This window comes from Gordionus sp. m RMFG-2023, chromosome 2 (assembly GCF_954871325.1).
Source record: "Gordionus sp. m RMFG-2023 chromosome 2, tfGorSpeb1-WG-v2, whole genome shotgun sequence".
Classification (NCBI taxonomy): Eukaryota; Metazoa; Nematomorpha; class Gordioida; order Chordodea; family Parachordodidae; genus Gordionus; species Gordionus sp. m RMFG-2023.
In genome coordinates this window covers 231,177-247,888 of record NC_088776.1, presented here as the reverse complement: position 1 = coordinate 247,888, position 16,712 = coordinate 231,177, and the positions used below count along the sequence as shown (strand labels likewise).

At 27.7% G+C, this 16,712-nt stretch overlaps 1 protein-coding gene across 1 annotated transcript; it reads left to right on the top strand.

The window, feature by feature from the left end:
• The first annotated feature begins 315 nt into the window (after positions 1-315).
• Positions 316-7,988, top strand: LOC135923551 (26S proteasome non-ATPase regulatory subunit 6-like). The gene is made up of 8 exons (XM_065458357.1): positions 316-465; positions 509-714; positions 804-949; positions 3,978-4,197; positions 5,360-5,468; positions 6,184-6,352; positions 6,820-6,925; positions 7,740-7,988. The coding sequence occupies exons 1-8, from the start codon at positions 336-338 to the stop codon at positions 7,806-7,808; spliced, it is 1,155 nt and encodes a 384-aa protein (XP_065314429.1). The 5' UTR covers positions 316-335; the 3' UTR covers positions 7,809-7,988.
• The last annotated feature ends 8,724 nt before the right edge of the window (positions 7,989-16,712 follow it).

Below are 16,712 nucleotides of genomic sequence, written 5' to 3'. Positions count from 1 at the left end.
TTATAATATTATTTGGTGAACGTTACCATAAATTTTTTTTAAACATTATTATTTTAAATATAATTTAAAAAAACTCATTTATCTTTTACCTTACCTTAGCAAAATATTAATTAAAAACAAATCGATAAAACGTCCATACCATGGAAGCAATAATAATAATGGATAATAATCCTTTCCATCATAAGTACTTAAAATAACAAAAAATATTTATCCTTTTCCTTTGGTTTAAGTAAATCTCAGAATCGTATGTGCTATTATGGTTATTCTTTGACCGGTTAGGATTTAGCAAATGCAGATAAATTATTGTTGATTTCATTCATTATATCTCTTTTGCAATGGAACAAGAAGCTTTGGAAAAAAATCCGAATTTAGAATTGGCTCAATGGAAATTCCTACTGGAATCAGAAGATCATAAAAAAGATAAGGAAATTAAAAACCTTCTGCAGAATGCTATTAAAGAAAATGGTAATTTTTAATATGTTTGATATAGTGTAAATATTAATTTTAGATATGGCTCCATTTTACAAGTCAATCTGTGATGATTTGAAATGGCCATTAGATGAAAACCTGTATAAAACTATGAAAGAAAAGAATATGGCTAAGCTTCAAATTTTAGAAGATGCAATATTGGATGCCCAACAAAATTTAGGCGATACTGAAATCAGAAGTGCCTTATTGGCAAAAGCTGAATATCTTTGCAAAATTGGAGAAAAGGTTTATGAGATGTTTTGTTATTAATGTACCTTATTATTGCTTAATTATGCTTATTAAAAATAAAAAATGTACATTATAAAATTTTGTAGGATGCCACTTTAACTGCCATTAGAATCGCAAACGATAAAACTACTGCATTGGGTCATAGATTAGATTTAGTATTCTTTCAAATTCGTATAGGCTTATTTTATCTTGATCATGATTTGATAAGCAGAAATATTGAAAAAGCCAAAAGGTATTTATTGACTTTTTTATCATCCTTTTGTTTTGCTTAAAGAAGAAATGCAAGATAACCTATTTTTTTAAAGTTATTTTTATCTGCTAACCTAAATTATTTTATAAATTTAACATTTATAAAAAAGGGTTCCTGTATTGTTATTCTATTATTATTATAGATTTAAAATAGGATTCTTCTTTCAGAAATTATGACCATAAAATTGAAACTATGTTAAATTATAAAATTTTTTAAAACTTTTTATTATTATAATTACAAAAATATGCTATTTTTAATTTAAAAAATTTTTTAAAAAGGACTGAAAGAATTGATGAGCCTAAATTTTAATATTTTTTTTACTAGTGTTGTTTACCATATGTAAAGATTGGCTAGCCATATGTAAAGATTGGCTAGCCATATGTAAAGATTGGCTAGCCATATGTAAAGATTGGCTAGCCATATGTAAAGATTGGCTTAAAAAGAGTTGACCCAAATGTATTTGTGTCATATGCTACCTTTTTTAGCTGTAAAAAAATTAGATTCAATTTTAGAGAGTAGACAAGTAGTAGGACTACTTCACCACTACTTTCAAATTTTATATAATAAATTTATTATTAGAAATTACTAAAATTTATTTGTAATTAATTTTAAAATTATGATTTTTATATTTAATTAAAATATGTTATATAAATTTAATTTATCAATTAGTATAATATATAAAATTCCTTCAATAGAGATAGAGATATGGAATATTAAAGACTAGTGAAATGGCTTGTTTTGACCCTATTTTTAAAACGGCTAACCTAATATTTTAGCCATAAAAATATTGCCTAAACCTCGAGATTACAATAATATAACGTATAAACCTTTGTTCCTATTATGAGAAAAATCTTGAAATATTGAGTAAGCCGTTTTTAAAAATCGGCTCAAAACAAGTCGTTTAACAATACCAGTAAGATAACACTCCAGCCTTATATGGACCAGACCACGATCTTTAGAAATAGACTGTGATTTTAAATGAACAGCTTTTTTATTATAAAAATATGTACTTCTTTATCTAATTTAATTTTTGTTTTATCATTTTATTAAACATTTCTTTAACAATATCAAATCAAATATAATTTAAATAATTTCTAATATCTTTGTTTGTAGAACTGCTTTGGAAGTAATTAGAAAAGGAGGCTTAATGTGGTAGATTTATACCATTTTATCTATTATTTGGTTCATATGTTCATTTTGATATTTATCCATGGCATATTAAAATTAGATTAGATATTTAAGGTATTTTTATCTAGATTCTCATCATGTGAGATTAAAATTTCGAATAATTTCTATTTATATTTTAAATTATTGATGACGATACTATAAATTTGTATTTCAGCGAACATATTCTGTGTTTTTTTATTGGAACTCTGAAGTAAAATGTTTTTTTGACTTTTTTTCATAGTTTGCAAAATAGAAATGAATTAGCAAAGAATATTATCACAAAACTACTCCTCTAGAAAAGTAATATAAAATAAAGTAATCACAAAAATTTGGTAAAAAAGTTATACCAATCAATTATTAAGGCAAACCTAAATATTGATAAAGGACTGCTTCAGACCATGGTACAAACTGGGAAAATAAAAGACCAGCCCAGACCACGGTTTTTGGTAAAGACCAATCCATCTAACAGTCCGGATTTGGTCTAAGACTGATAAGACAGAACTGTCGACCTTCACTAATACGGAAGATAGTTTCGAGACGAATAAAATTTCACTGGGAAAGGATATTGTCGAATTTCCTTTTCCAAAATTTACAAAATATTTTAAACTCAATTTAAAAAAAATTAATACAAAATTTTGCATTTAGAAGTGTAGAGTGTCATTGAATAATATTGTCCAATAAATCAGGCAGTCTCAACCTTAAAACATTTTAAAATGATTTATTTAATAAAATCAAGATTGTTTCTATGAGATAAATATACGTTTATCGATACTTTTTATATGTTTTTATTGTAAAAATTTTACATTCTATTATTTTTATTTGCCGTGTATTGTATGAAGATTTGGAAAGGTAAGTTTAAGAGAAATGGAATTGAGGCTTAAGGACTTTTTATATTGGATTAAGCTTTAGATCACTAAAAATGGGAATTTCTGGGAATATCTATTTGTATCTCCTAGAAAACTTTTAGCAATTTACTAAAATAATGTTAACTTTCTGACAATATATTTCCCGCCATTCATAACGATTTTTTTTAAAAAGTCAATTTAAATGAAAGTTTTTACTTCTATAACTTTCATAAATACTATTTTCCAGAGTTGTTAGAAGATAAGATACTTAAAAAAAATTTATATAGATACAGATAACACTTTATATCTAGATTAGTGATCTGCATTGGGCCATTTTCCAAGCCCGGCTCGGCCTGATTTTATTTTAATATAGAAATAATTTTTATGATTACTCAAAATAAAAGAGATATGTTATATGGCGTCTAGTTCTGTAAATAAAATCAAATGTTTTTATTTTACATTAAATATTCAATACAAAATTGATAAATCTAAACATGTTTTAAAAAATTTCCAAAGACTGACCCCACCCGGGACGATTTTTTTTTAAAAATATTAAGTCCGACCCGGCCCGAACCCGAATTTTTTAAAAAATATTAAATCCGACCCGGCCCGAACCCGAATTTTTTAAAAAATATTAAGTCCGACCCGGCCCGAACCCGAATTTTTTAAAAATATTAAATTTGATCCGGCCCGAACCCGAATTTTTTTAAAAAATATTAAGTCCGACCCGGCCCGAACCCGATTTTTTTTAAAAAACAAGCTGGGCCGGGTACGGGTTGGGTCTAATGTTGCAGATCTCTAATCTAGATACTTTAACAATTCTGTTATTTTCAATATTGCTTTAAAAATTTCCTGAGATATAAATGAGATTCACAATTTTTTAGTTAGAACGGGAGGTGCCGAAAAATATGAAACTCTTTTTTCTTATTTCATTTTTTCTTTTTTTCTTTTTTTCTTATTCTTTTCTTTTTTTAAAAAAAATATTTGTAATTCAATAGTTTAATAGACGAAGGAGGAGACTGGGATCGGCGTAACAGGCTCAAAGCTTACCAAGCTGTTTACTCCATGTGTATCAGAGATTTTAAAACGGCTAGCGAGTTGTTCCTGGACACCGTTTCCACGTTTACTTCGTACGAATTGATGGAGTACAAAACCTTCATAACTTACGCAGTACTTTGCAGCGTTATAGCTCTGCCCAGGACTCAGATACGGGCCAAAGTTCGCAAACATTTATATCCCTAAAAAAATATTATTTAATTGTTACGTTATGTATGCCCTACTTAGCAATATTTTTACTACCCTAGAACTAGTGTTGTTAAACGGCTCATCTTGAGGCCGATTTTTAAAAACGGCTAAAAAAATATTGCTTGAGTCTTGAGATCTCGATAATACAAGTCTAGATCTTTGTTCCTTTTATGAGCAGAATCTTTAGAACTTACGTAATATTTTTCTTGATAAAATATTGAGTTAGCCGTTTAACAACACTACTTAGCACAGATACGTTTCAAGATTGTATCACCCTATCCGTCCCTCCTTCATATTTTTAGGTATAGGAGGAGAAACGCCGAATGGGGGGGGGGGTAAGACGAAAAATAATCAGGAATAAAATACCCCCTTTTTTCAATCGCTCAAACTAGAGTGTTGTTGAACGGCTAACTCGATATTTTAGTCAGGAAGATATTGCCTGAGCCCCGGGATTTCGGTAACAGATGGCCAAATCTTTGCGCCATCTGTTGGCAAAATCTTTAGGCTTGTGTAATATTTTTCTGATTAAAACATCGAGTTAGCCGTTTTTAAAAATTGGCTCGAATCGAGCCGTACCTAAGCTTAAATAATCAGTATACTGATTTAGAGAAATCATCAAAAAAATTGGAATACAGTGTAAATAGATGGATAGATCAATATAAGACGAATAGATAATGTATGGGCTAAAGAATGGGTTAGAAATTGAATAATCAAAAACATGATAAGAAATGGGATTTCCACATCAATTAAGGGAAATAATTTAAAATATTAATTGTTATCCTAAATAAAAAATGAATAATGATGATTAAGTAATCATATCTCAAAAAAATGCATATGAAGTTCTAAATCTAGTAATAGCCTTGAATTGACATTTCCAAAATAAATTGTCAAAGAATATCAATTACGATACTCAAAATAAAGTTCGTATTAAGGCGGGAGAGGATGCCATAAATAACTTACAAGGAATGTCAGGGCCAGTATAGTTGAATTCTTTGGCATTAGGGAATTTAATGTAGTTATATTACTACTAATTATGAAAAAAATAATAATTCTTGACTTAATGAAAGAATTGTAATAACAAACTTTAAAAAAAATTTTCGGATAACCAAAATGTATTTTTACCCGCGATTTTTAGGTGATAAAAGGCGCCGAAATAACGGAAGTGCTATACGGAATTCCCCTTATGAAGGAATATTTGAATTCCTTGTACGATTGCCATTATAGTCTATTCTTCAAGAAATTGGGTAAAATTTTAGTAATTTTAGTTCTCTTACAAAAAAAGCTTAAAATTTAATAGTGTTTTATTGTTCTTTTTTTAAACATAAATCTTCTTTATTTCTGTTTTTTCAATATTAATTTCTTTTTTTAGAATTTGTATCTTTTTTTAAAAAAAATTTTATTTTATTTTTAACTTTATGCCTCTTTTTTAAAATAAATATTCTCTATTTTAGTTTTCTTTACTCTTTTTAAATTACTGTGATCCTTTATTTTTTGGAATATTTATAACAAATTAAATCCCCTCTGAATAAACAATGTTCATAGGCATTTTGAAGTTAGTTAAATATGATAGGCATCGTCGGTACTTTACTAGGCGAGGGGAAGCCATATTAGATCGGTTATTGAAATGCTTTTATATTTTAAAAATTATAAACTTTTACTTACTACCCTTTGATTAAATCATATATTTAAATATATTGTATACTTTGGGGAGGGGGTGATTTTTATTAGCTTAAAATGATATTTAGGAGAAACCATTATCCGTAGGGGACCCCCCCCCCCCCCCTCCCCATCTCTTCACTACGCTTATACCATATCCATAACAAAGTTTATATATAAAAGCGATGGTGATTAAGAAAGAAAACCCCAAATATTATGATAGGAATGAATTGAATAAATGAAAAGATGATTGTAAGGTTAAAAAATATAATATAGAAATGGTGTAATTTTTTTTTGTAAAAGCCGAGGTGGAGTCGAAAATCAAGCTGGATAGATACCTGTCTCCACATTACAGATATTATCTGAGGGAGATGAGAATTCTCGCTTACAGTCAGCTGCTTCAATCTTACAAAAGTCTTTCTCTCGTCAATATGGCGCAGACTTTCGGAGTTTCGGTGCCTTTCATAGATAAGTAACTATGTTTTCCCACGTTATTTTATATATCAAAGCATTTTTACGATTTAAAGCAGGATAAAAAGTCTTATAATATATAATAATGAGGATCTTACTAACCCTATATATTAGCCATCTGAATATTTTGAAAAAGGAGTAACCATTTAATTAAATAAATACTTTTTGTGAATCTCTGTAAAATTAGTATCTAAAAAAACTACTACTACTATGATAATCGTGTGACTTTCGAAATCTTTCTTCCAAGACATGCATAAGATGATTTTAAAAATTCGAATATGCCATTCTTTTTCTTTAAAAAAGAAAGAATTCATCAGGTTCTAATAAATGTAATTGCATTGATTATTAACATAAATAGGTACTCATTTTCATGGTTAAAAATGGATACCTAGTTAAAATGCGAATAAATTACAATGAACATACGAAATTCATTATATCCATATGTCCTTTAAAAAAATAAAAACGAAGAGAATTGTCGCGTTTTATAGCCGATGGAAGGCTCCATTGCAAGATTGATAAAGTGGCGGGCACGGTCGAAACAACCAGACCTGATCACAAAAATTTTCAATATCAAGTTTATAATTTCTTTTGTTTTTATTTATTTATTTTTCTTTTATTTCATTCATTATCTTCTTTATATTATATTTATATATATCTTTTATTCTTTTTATTTTTAGATCTTGTTTCTAATTATTTAATTCGATTTCTTTTTTAAATTCTGAAACCAGATCGACCTATAGACAATTTATCTACAATTTTTTTAAACTACCAAATCAATATTAGTGTACTCCATTTTTAAAATTCGAATAATTTAATGCAATATTAAATTGACCATGTTGTTTAAATAGTTTTGAATTCTAAGTTAAAAATTGGCATGCCCATAATTTATTATGCTCGCCTAGGTGATAATACTTTTGTATGTTTTTTAAAAAAAAATCATATAACAATTTATTTATATATATTTTTTTTTTAAATTAAAAACTATAAAATTAAAGATCCAATTTCATAATTGTGCTCCCAAAAAGGAACCTTATATCCAAAAATTCCTATTTGAAATTTTTGACGTAATCTAATGTTTTTTATGGCATAACCAAACTTGATTTTCTAAAATTTTGCTCCTAATGCTTTAAGATACAATATGATAGTTTTAACCTTCCACTAAACTTGATTTTTTAAAATTTTACACCAAGATACAATACAATGGTCCTAAACCTGTTTACCCTTATTTTTATTTTTTTTTAACCTCAATCTGTTCGATCGAATATTTGAGGAGTTTAGTAATTTTTTTAAAATGAGTAATCAAGTCGAAGCCTAAAATATTTTATAGATAGATACTAGTTATACTTTTAATATATATTTTTTTATTTGAAAAAAAATTTAAATATCAGGCCACCATCAAGCACGGAGATATTTTGCTGAACAGGATTCAAAAACTCAGTCGCATGATTAACGTCTGAATCATTGGAAGAACAGATTATAAAAAACTATAAGGAATATATACTGTATAATATAATAGTATTTCTCTATTTTTTTTTATACATGTATGATGTATTAAATTTCTCATATTATGAAATCAATTTCATGCGTCTTTTTTTTTATTGGAAGGAATTCTAATCAAATAAAATTGTCAGAAATCTCTTGAATATTGTACTTTGTAACAAGCCGGAACTTGCAGAGCCATGTTAAATCTAAGAAACGGATCTGGAACAAAAGTAATCACTTAATTTAATGAGTCAAATGTAAGAACTGAACTGGTTTCTATATTCGTGCATTTGATTTTCAAAAAAATCTTTAAACACTATAATCAGACGTGAGTGTCAGTTTTTCGCCCATCAAAAGTAATCATAGATTTTTTTTCCAATTTACTTATTTAGTCCTCAGAACCAAATCAACTCAAAACGGGAATCATCTCTTTTCAAAATTTTTAGAAGCCAGAACGGCTATTTGAAAATTATTCAGAACGGCATACCTTTTTGATATATTATTTAAAGCTCTGGTTTATATGCATCGATATATTGACGAATAAGTATAATTTTATAATACCAGCTGTCATTTTCATTTATTAATCGTTAGAAATGACTTATGATAATTATTTAAATAAAAAGAAAACGAAAAATATTTGAAATGAAAATAGATAAATATATTTTATCTTGAGTGCTCCTCTTATCATTACATTTTACTAAATTCATTCCTTATCTGCCATCTTAATCCATCGCATCGCCATATAGAGTTGATCTTGACTTAAAAAAGATTTAATCTCCCTATCATTAATACAAAATTTCTGATTTGTCACTTATAATGTACAACATAGAAACTTTCTAGTAAATTGATTTGACAAGTTCTCAATCAGTCGAGGCCATATGCAATAAAGAATCTATCAAACTTAAAATAGCTTTTTTTTACAGTACCTATATAGGACTAAATACCCACATAAACTTTCTTATTACCTTAATTTTTTGAATTTAATATTCTATTCACCTCTTTTTTTTACATATCACGATCTAGATATGACCTCAAAAATTAAATATGATATCCGATTCTAAAATATTGACTCAGATAGGAGTTAGTTAAACGCATCAAAGTTCACAAACACTTTCTTTAATCTTATGCAAAATTATGATATATTAAATATTTATAATGCATTTACGTCTTGCCATAAGTCAAAAAGGTAGGACAATTTTCCCTTAAAAAATTTTCCCCAGCGGAAAACCTTCAATAAAATTTTTGACAGTAAAATCTACCCTAATATTATCCCCCCCCCCCCCACTTTCCCACTAAAATACTTAAACATACCTATATTAAATTTTTATACTTTATTATAATTCACAAACTCAATAAAATGTCTATAATTTATAATTAATTAATATAATAATGCTGTTAACAAATTTATTTTTCATCATCATAAGGTTTACTAAATACAAAAATCTTTTCAACCATGTTGACCTTAGTTTCATGACCCTTAATAGGCTCCATTATTATCCAATTAGAAGCCATGTGTAATATGCGTTCTAAGGAATAAATCCTGTGAGCATTCCATTCGATGTACCCATTCTCAGCATTTGTATAAGGAACATTGAGAAAAAATAACCCTCCTGGCTTTGTTAAACACCAGGTCTGCGCCATCGCTTCTAGGTCTCCGTAAGGATTTAATTCATCTCCGTACCTTCCTAATCCAGAATGTTCAAGTGACGAATAAGCAACGGCAACATCAAAAATAGGAACTATATTGGGGGACTCCTTGCAAAAGGATGCTAAAATATATTATTATTAGATTTAATATCAAGCAAAAATATGGTTTATAGTAACATACATATTAAGTATTCTGAATTAAAAATAATTCTTTAGTCAAACTCTTTTTAATCCAGACATTAGTCTTATCACAGCATATTTTTTAAATAAACAACAAAAAATGTCTGGCATATCTCTAAAAACTAATAGACCATTTCAAAACGACCCATTTTTTTTGTCCAAATATTTATCACGGGGAACTATGCTGTTAACGCTACAGTGAAAGAAATATCGACTGTCATTGCTTAAATTAGCTATTTTTAAAAAATAATACTCAGGCCGGGCCCTATATTTTAAAACTAAGCTATAAAAATTAAAAATAAATAATGAAGCGGGCCTAAAAAAAATCCTGACCTGGCAGTGCAAATAGTAATTCTGCAGGTCTCTTATATATATTAAAAAACGCAGAAAGTAAATATAAAAAAACAAAGATTAAAAAGGTAATACGAAAAGTAAAAAAAAATATTTGACTACAACACCTCAAGTTTGATGCCAATTGATGATTGTTCTAATTCGAGGTCCTAAGTTTAATTTTCAAGTATAAGTCATTGTGTTGTTTAAATTACCTCGAAATTGAAGCGAATTAATTTTTTTAAATTTCGAGGTGGCTATATTAATTTGAAGCCATTTTAGAAAAAAAAACTAATTTAAGGCTATATTTTGTAAATTTCATAAATGCAAATCTTTATATAAATTCGAAATAGTATATAAGTAAATGAATTCTACGGGTTCATTTAGTTGCACCACCATTTTGGATTGTAAATGTCTTTAAGCTGGACTGGCTTATGCTTATGTCGTTTTTAATTCCACCGTTTTGAGTTACTTCGAAATTAAGGAAATGACAATTTCAAGGCTACTCTTCCTTTATAATTTTTTAAAAAATATATATATAATGTTGCTTGTGTCGCTTCAGTTCCATTTATGCAGTTTCTGCTTCGAGTTATTCCAATTTAAATATTTGGCTCGGAAAAGATAAATTTCCAAATTATTTATTATCAACAATTTTTAAACCGGAAATGATAGGGACTCCTCTTTTCTTCCATGTGATGCTTTCTAATTAATTTTATGATCAGCTGGTCAGAAAATTAGACTAGTACAATTGTAATTTTAAATTTCGTAAATTAATTGTTTTGTGTTAGTTATTGATTTTGTTATATTTGTGAAATTATATTTTTTTAGTTAATACTATATTTAAAAATCCATTTTTTTTAGTATTATTATTTTAAATTTTTTTAAACTGAAAAGAACAAGAACTCGTTTGTTCTTCCCAATGGTGTCTAGAGTTTCTGTATCTAGATAGATTTTTGATTAAAGTATCTGTATATAGATATTATTTTAGAGGTATCTGTATCTGTTTTTAGATACTTTTTAAGATACATTTTGATATACTTCTATTTAACGCTTTTTTATATTATAAATAAAAATACTTGAATGTAAAATTTATTTTATTTCGTATGAGCATATAATTTAATATAATATATATATTAAAAAATTATATATATATGTAAAATATTAAAACTTGCATATAAAAAAGAATATATAAATATTAATTAAATATTATGTCCGAGTTATCAATAATAAGCAAATTCTGATATTACATCCATCTCAAGGAATTTGCCATTTTTAATTGCAATGGAATTGGTATTTTATTCTATTCTATTATATTAATTTTTAAGATTAATATTGATGACGAAAATGACGACATTCTTCCTTGGCCAATTTATAGACCATATTTTAAAATAATATCTCAAAATAAAGAAAACAAATCTCTGTTAGTAAAATGTTTGCCATGTCTACCAAAAAATATGCAAATTTCAGTTAGCATTACCTCAACTTGCAACATTGTAAAACATTTAAGGGTATAGATACTAAATAAATGTTTACAATTTTAAATTTTAAGAGAAAACATCATACACTCTTAATCCAAATAAATAAGGGGAAGGAGAAAAAATCTATTAAAGAAAATATTGGACTAGGCTCAACGTCCATTGATTTTTTTTCCAAGAGACCTCAGACTTTAACCCAAACCACTTTAGATAATTTAATAACTGATTTTATTATAGATAGCATTCAGCCATTTTCAATTGTTGAAAATCCTTCATTTATAAAAATGATCAAAACATTAGCTTCACAAAAAAATATAATTTGCCAACAGACAGTGGTTGTTACTGAAATCTAATAATTATTTATAATCATTTAATCATATATAATAACTATTTATATTAATCATATATTATATTGATATCTAAAAATCATTATTTTCGTTATATTTTGATAAATGTGATATCGAGTCAATAAATTTTTTAGATCATTTCATGAATTTTCACAATAGAATCCTAATTTAGGTTTATTCAAACCTTATCTAAGAGTATAATAAAAAATGTATCTGTACCTAGATACATTTTAAATTGTATCTGTATCTAGATAAATTTTTAGACGATGTATCTGTATCTAGATTCATTTAAAAAGTATCTTTTAACAACACTGGTGATTTAACATTATTTTTATCTTGATTGGAATTCTAAAATTTAAAAAATGGAATTTCATTTTTGCTCAATTTTGTTGGTTTATACCGGTTTCAGTTCGATTTGCGAATTATCATCTAAGTTATTCCATTAAAGAAATACTAATTTTTTAAACCGGAAATAACAGAGTCTCATTTGTTATTTCTAATTATGCATTAATTTTTTTTTCTTATTTTGATTAATTATCAGAAAATTCGTCAAGACTGAAAGCAACACCGATAAGTTTGAAATCCTAATTGAGATACTGTATATTTCTAGCGCAATCACCCTTGACCCCAAAGCTCTATAGATGGTGTGGCAAAGAGATATTAAGTCTATCTTCCGATAGAATGGAAGGTTTATTAGGTCATGCAGAAACAATAGGCGAATTCTATCAAGTCCTCTGGGCCCATCTCCTTTTCAGTAAAAATAGAGTATGTTCAGAGGTTGATAAAAATTAAAATGAACCATCAGCATTGTGCTTAAATGATGGTTCTTAACAATGTACCATCAAGTGGGGCAAAAGTCTGATTAGAATTCATACGGAGAGCTTTTTTTTGCCATTTAACCTAAAAATTAAGAAAATAAATACTTAATTCTTCATTGTATTCGCTCATTTATTGTTTTATTTGTTTGTAAATTTTCCTATTTTTGTTTGGTAATAAATAAATATTTTTTTAGTTTTTAATTCTCTAAGATGTTTCACAAAACAAATTATAGAAGGTTGGGAATGAAGTGAAGGGTTGGCATGCATGAATCAAATAATGTTTTTTTTTAATATACTTCGATAATTTTGGGAATATTTTTGTCAAATAAAAGTAATGAATGGTAGAAAGTTTAAAAACGGCTGACTCAATATCTTGGCCAGAAAAATATTGCATAAGTCTCGATATTTGGCTAATAGATATCCAAACCTTCGTGCTAACGAGAAGCAAAATTTTCCTGCTTATGTTATATTTTCTGGACAAAATATTGAGTTAGCTGCTTTTGAAAATCGCCTCCAATCGCGCCGTCTAGCAATAGTAGTAGAAAGTTAAAATATAAAATTTTTTAAGGAGACTAAATAAGTAGGGTTTAGCTAGACCGGTTGCAGAGACCTTCATGAGCCGTGTGGGCCGGTAGATGGGCCTCGATTATTTAAAACAGTTTCTAATTTAACGAATATTGCCTTTTTTTCTTCTAAATAATAATAAATTTCAGTTTTATGATTGCCTAAATATATTTAAATATTGTTTATTTTCATTAAATAAAAAAAAGAATTAAATTTTTGTATATGGGCTTGGGAAATTTTTGTGAAACTTTATTATGGGCTTGGGCCGGACTTGGGAATTTTTTCTAACATTTAATATGGGCCGGGCCGGGCTTTGGCCAAAAAATTTTTAGCGGGCTTGGTCAAAAAATTAAGGTCCATTGAAGGTCTCTAACCGGTCGCTACTTTCAACAGCTGATTTAAGAGCATTGATCACATTACTAGATCACATTTTATTAATATTTTTAAAAATGCTAAAAATTAGATAATTTCGAAATATAAAAAATATTAACTTCGCTTTAATATCTATTATAGAACTTACTCGAGTAAATTTCTATGCAAAGGACGGAAACAGCTTTGCCAGAAAAGACAATTTCCGATTAAATTCTTCCTTCCAAATCTGTTCGGATTAGATTAATTATCCCTTAAAATCGGAGATTAAGATCTCTTTACAAATATAAATGTAACGTTGTCTTATGAATCAATTAGACAGTTAACTTTAGTACTAACTTGAGTCATTAAAGCTGCTAAATATGATGTCCTCCGCGAATTCGTATGGGAAAACGACCCTTAATTTTGGATGAGTACTTTGAATGTTAGCATATTCCCACGTGATTACAGAATCGATCCCCAGTTTTAGTAATAGCATTTCTATCCAAAAAGCTTGACTACCTATGACTAATCCAACCGATTTGGCACCTGCAGTTAATGGCAGATAATTCCGCATATATTTTTTGAGCTTTCTATATAGCTTGTTCACTATTTTAGGACCATAAGTACCTATTAACTTTTCTTCTAGGAATTTAGATTCCATTTTTTTAATCATACTTTCACTGATAATTTTACTAGTTTTAGAGGTGTCATATTTATTCAGCTGGAAATACTTTATTTTTCTGATAGGCATTCTTTGGTTCATGGTAAAATTCGGAATCAATTCCAACGGCGGATATCTAGGCGGATCCTGATCTAGAAGTTCATCGCTTCCCTTGAATCTCATCCGATTAATAATGTTGAAGCAATCGAAGGATTTTTTGACTATTAGCTCTGAGATCCGACCAATATGATCATCGAAGTTTGATTTGATAACTGGATAATGACTTAAACTTATGTCGCATACCTCTTCGCAAGGTGGCTTAACAGATATATTGATGTAGTTTTTGCATAACCCATCATCTAACTCACCTAACTTCTAAACGGTTAATAAAAAAAAGAAGCCTTTAGCAAAAAATAATAAGTTTTTTTTTGAAGATTTACCTTTAATTTCGGTGGATGAAGATTCGATGGATGACCATACTTGAAAATTCCGATGACCGTAGCTAGCAGTACGAATAGCCAAAAATTAGTCGAACCATTTTTTATATGATATTTATAAAAATCAACGATTCTATCATTTTTGAGGAATTTAAACATTTAATACACCTTTATCAAAGCACTTAAAAATTGAAAATTAAAATAAAAGAGATCAATGACTATTTATTATTTTTAATTTTATTCCCTTTTTTATTTTTATCTTACAATAAATAAAATATATTATTTCTTACATAATTATCTTAATAAAAAATGATACATTTTAATATTTTTATCTATTTTTTTATTAAATTGATTTATTAATTTATTAATTTCTAAAGGTATATGTGACCCTAGATTTCTCTATTTTTACATAATTAATAAATAATTTTTGTTATCATTAGCCCGACAATAATCTCAACGAAAAAGAAAATGGCGAAAAAAACTGTAAAAAAAAGGTATATCTTTAGGAATCAAAATCTTGGTATATATAAAATAGAGTAAGATAGTAACAGACCTGGATAATCAAATCTTTTGGAATAGAGTAAGATAGTAACAGACCTGGATAATTAAATCTTTTGGAATAGAGTAAGATAGTAACAGACCTGGATAATCAAATCTTTTGGAATAGAGTAAGATAGTAACAGACCTGGATAATCAAATCTTTTGGGGTTCTAACCGTGCCCGCGTCCTGGAATATAATTGTTTTACGGTACCACGCGTTCCTTGAAATTTTACACCTCGAACTTAAAATACTTATTTTATTCTTCCTTTTTCAATGTAACGAATTCGAATTTAAATATTCGGCGATAACTTTGATTTATCTAATATGTTAATTCCATTCTATAACAAAAAATATAGAATAAGAGGAATATGAAATATTTCTCACTCTTTTTTTAAATTTTTTTAAGTTCATTTTATGATTGTGAATATACTCAGTCCGGCCAAAAATGAAGAATTATGCCACTAATATTTTATCGGGCCAAGAGCCAGGGGTGGCCCGGCCCACCTGGACATGTAGGGCTCTAACTTAGGCAGTTTTTTTATATTTTGTACATGGGTACTGCGGGGAAAAGAAGCACTTTACTTACGAATTTCGGATCTTACTAGAAGAACCAAATGGCACAATTAATTTTGATTTTCTCGCATTTGCCCTGGGAAAAATTCTTTCTTATTTTTTTTAAATATTGATAAAGTAAACGATAATATTATCAGAGCACAGTTTTTCCTATTCCTGTTTTTTTGTTGGATATATTTTTATAATTTGCTTGGGGTAGGAGGGTTCATCTCTCACTCCTTCCCTATTTGCCATAGTTATAAAATAATGAGATTAGGAGTTTTCCCATAAAATTCTCGTTAAAATGATTATATTTATTAAATTTACTTTTAAATAATAATATACAAAAGGATTTAATATAAGAAATTTGATTGTCTTATCTTTAATTTTATCACTGTTTCTTTATTTCGAGTAAATATATCTGATCAACCCTCTAAAAAAAATATTTTAAATTGTCAACAAACCCCAGAGGATTGAAAGGAAACAAGAATTTTATTATTATGGCGCATGTTTATAATGATTTAAAAACGAAAAATATAAATTATTTAAATTAGCAAAACAAAAAATAAAATAAATATCATTTTTAAAAAAAAATGTCGGATAAATTATGGTATGATAAAGTGTATAAGAGAAGTCATATTTACACGACAAAAATGAAATGAGTAATTGAATTTGATAATGTATCGAAGAAGGAAAAATGGCAGCTTTGAGTATTGTAGTGATCTAACTGTCATTTTTATTTTAAAATAAATAAATTTTGGTTAGTAGCATCCTTTCTTAAAAGACAAAATTGAAATATAGAAATGGGTCAGAAAGAACTCCAATGCTCAAAGCTACTAGATAATGTCATTTCGCAATATTTTATAGTAAAATATATAAATAATTAAGTTAGAATTTTTAGTATTAAATAAAAGAAAAATAATTAATTTTTTGGTGTAAAATTGATTGAGGGCTAATATATTGATATGATATGATC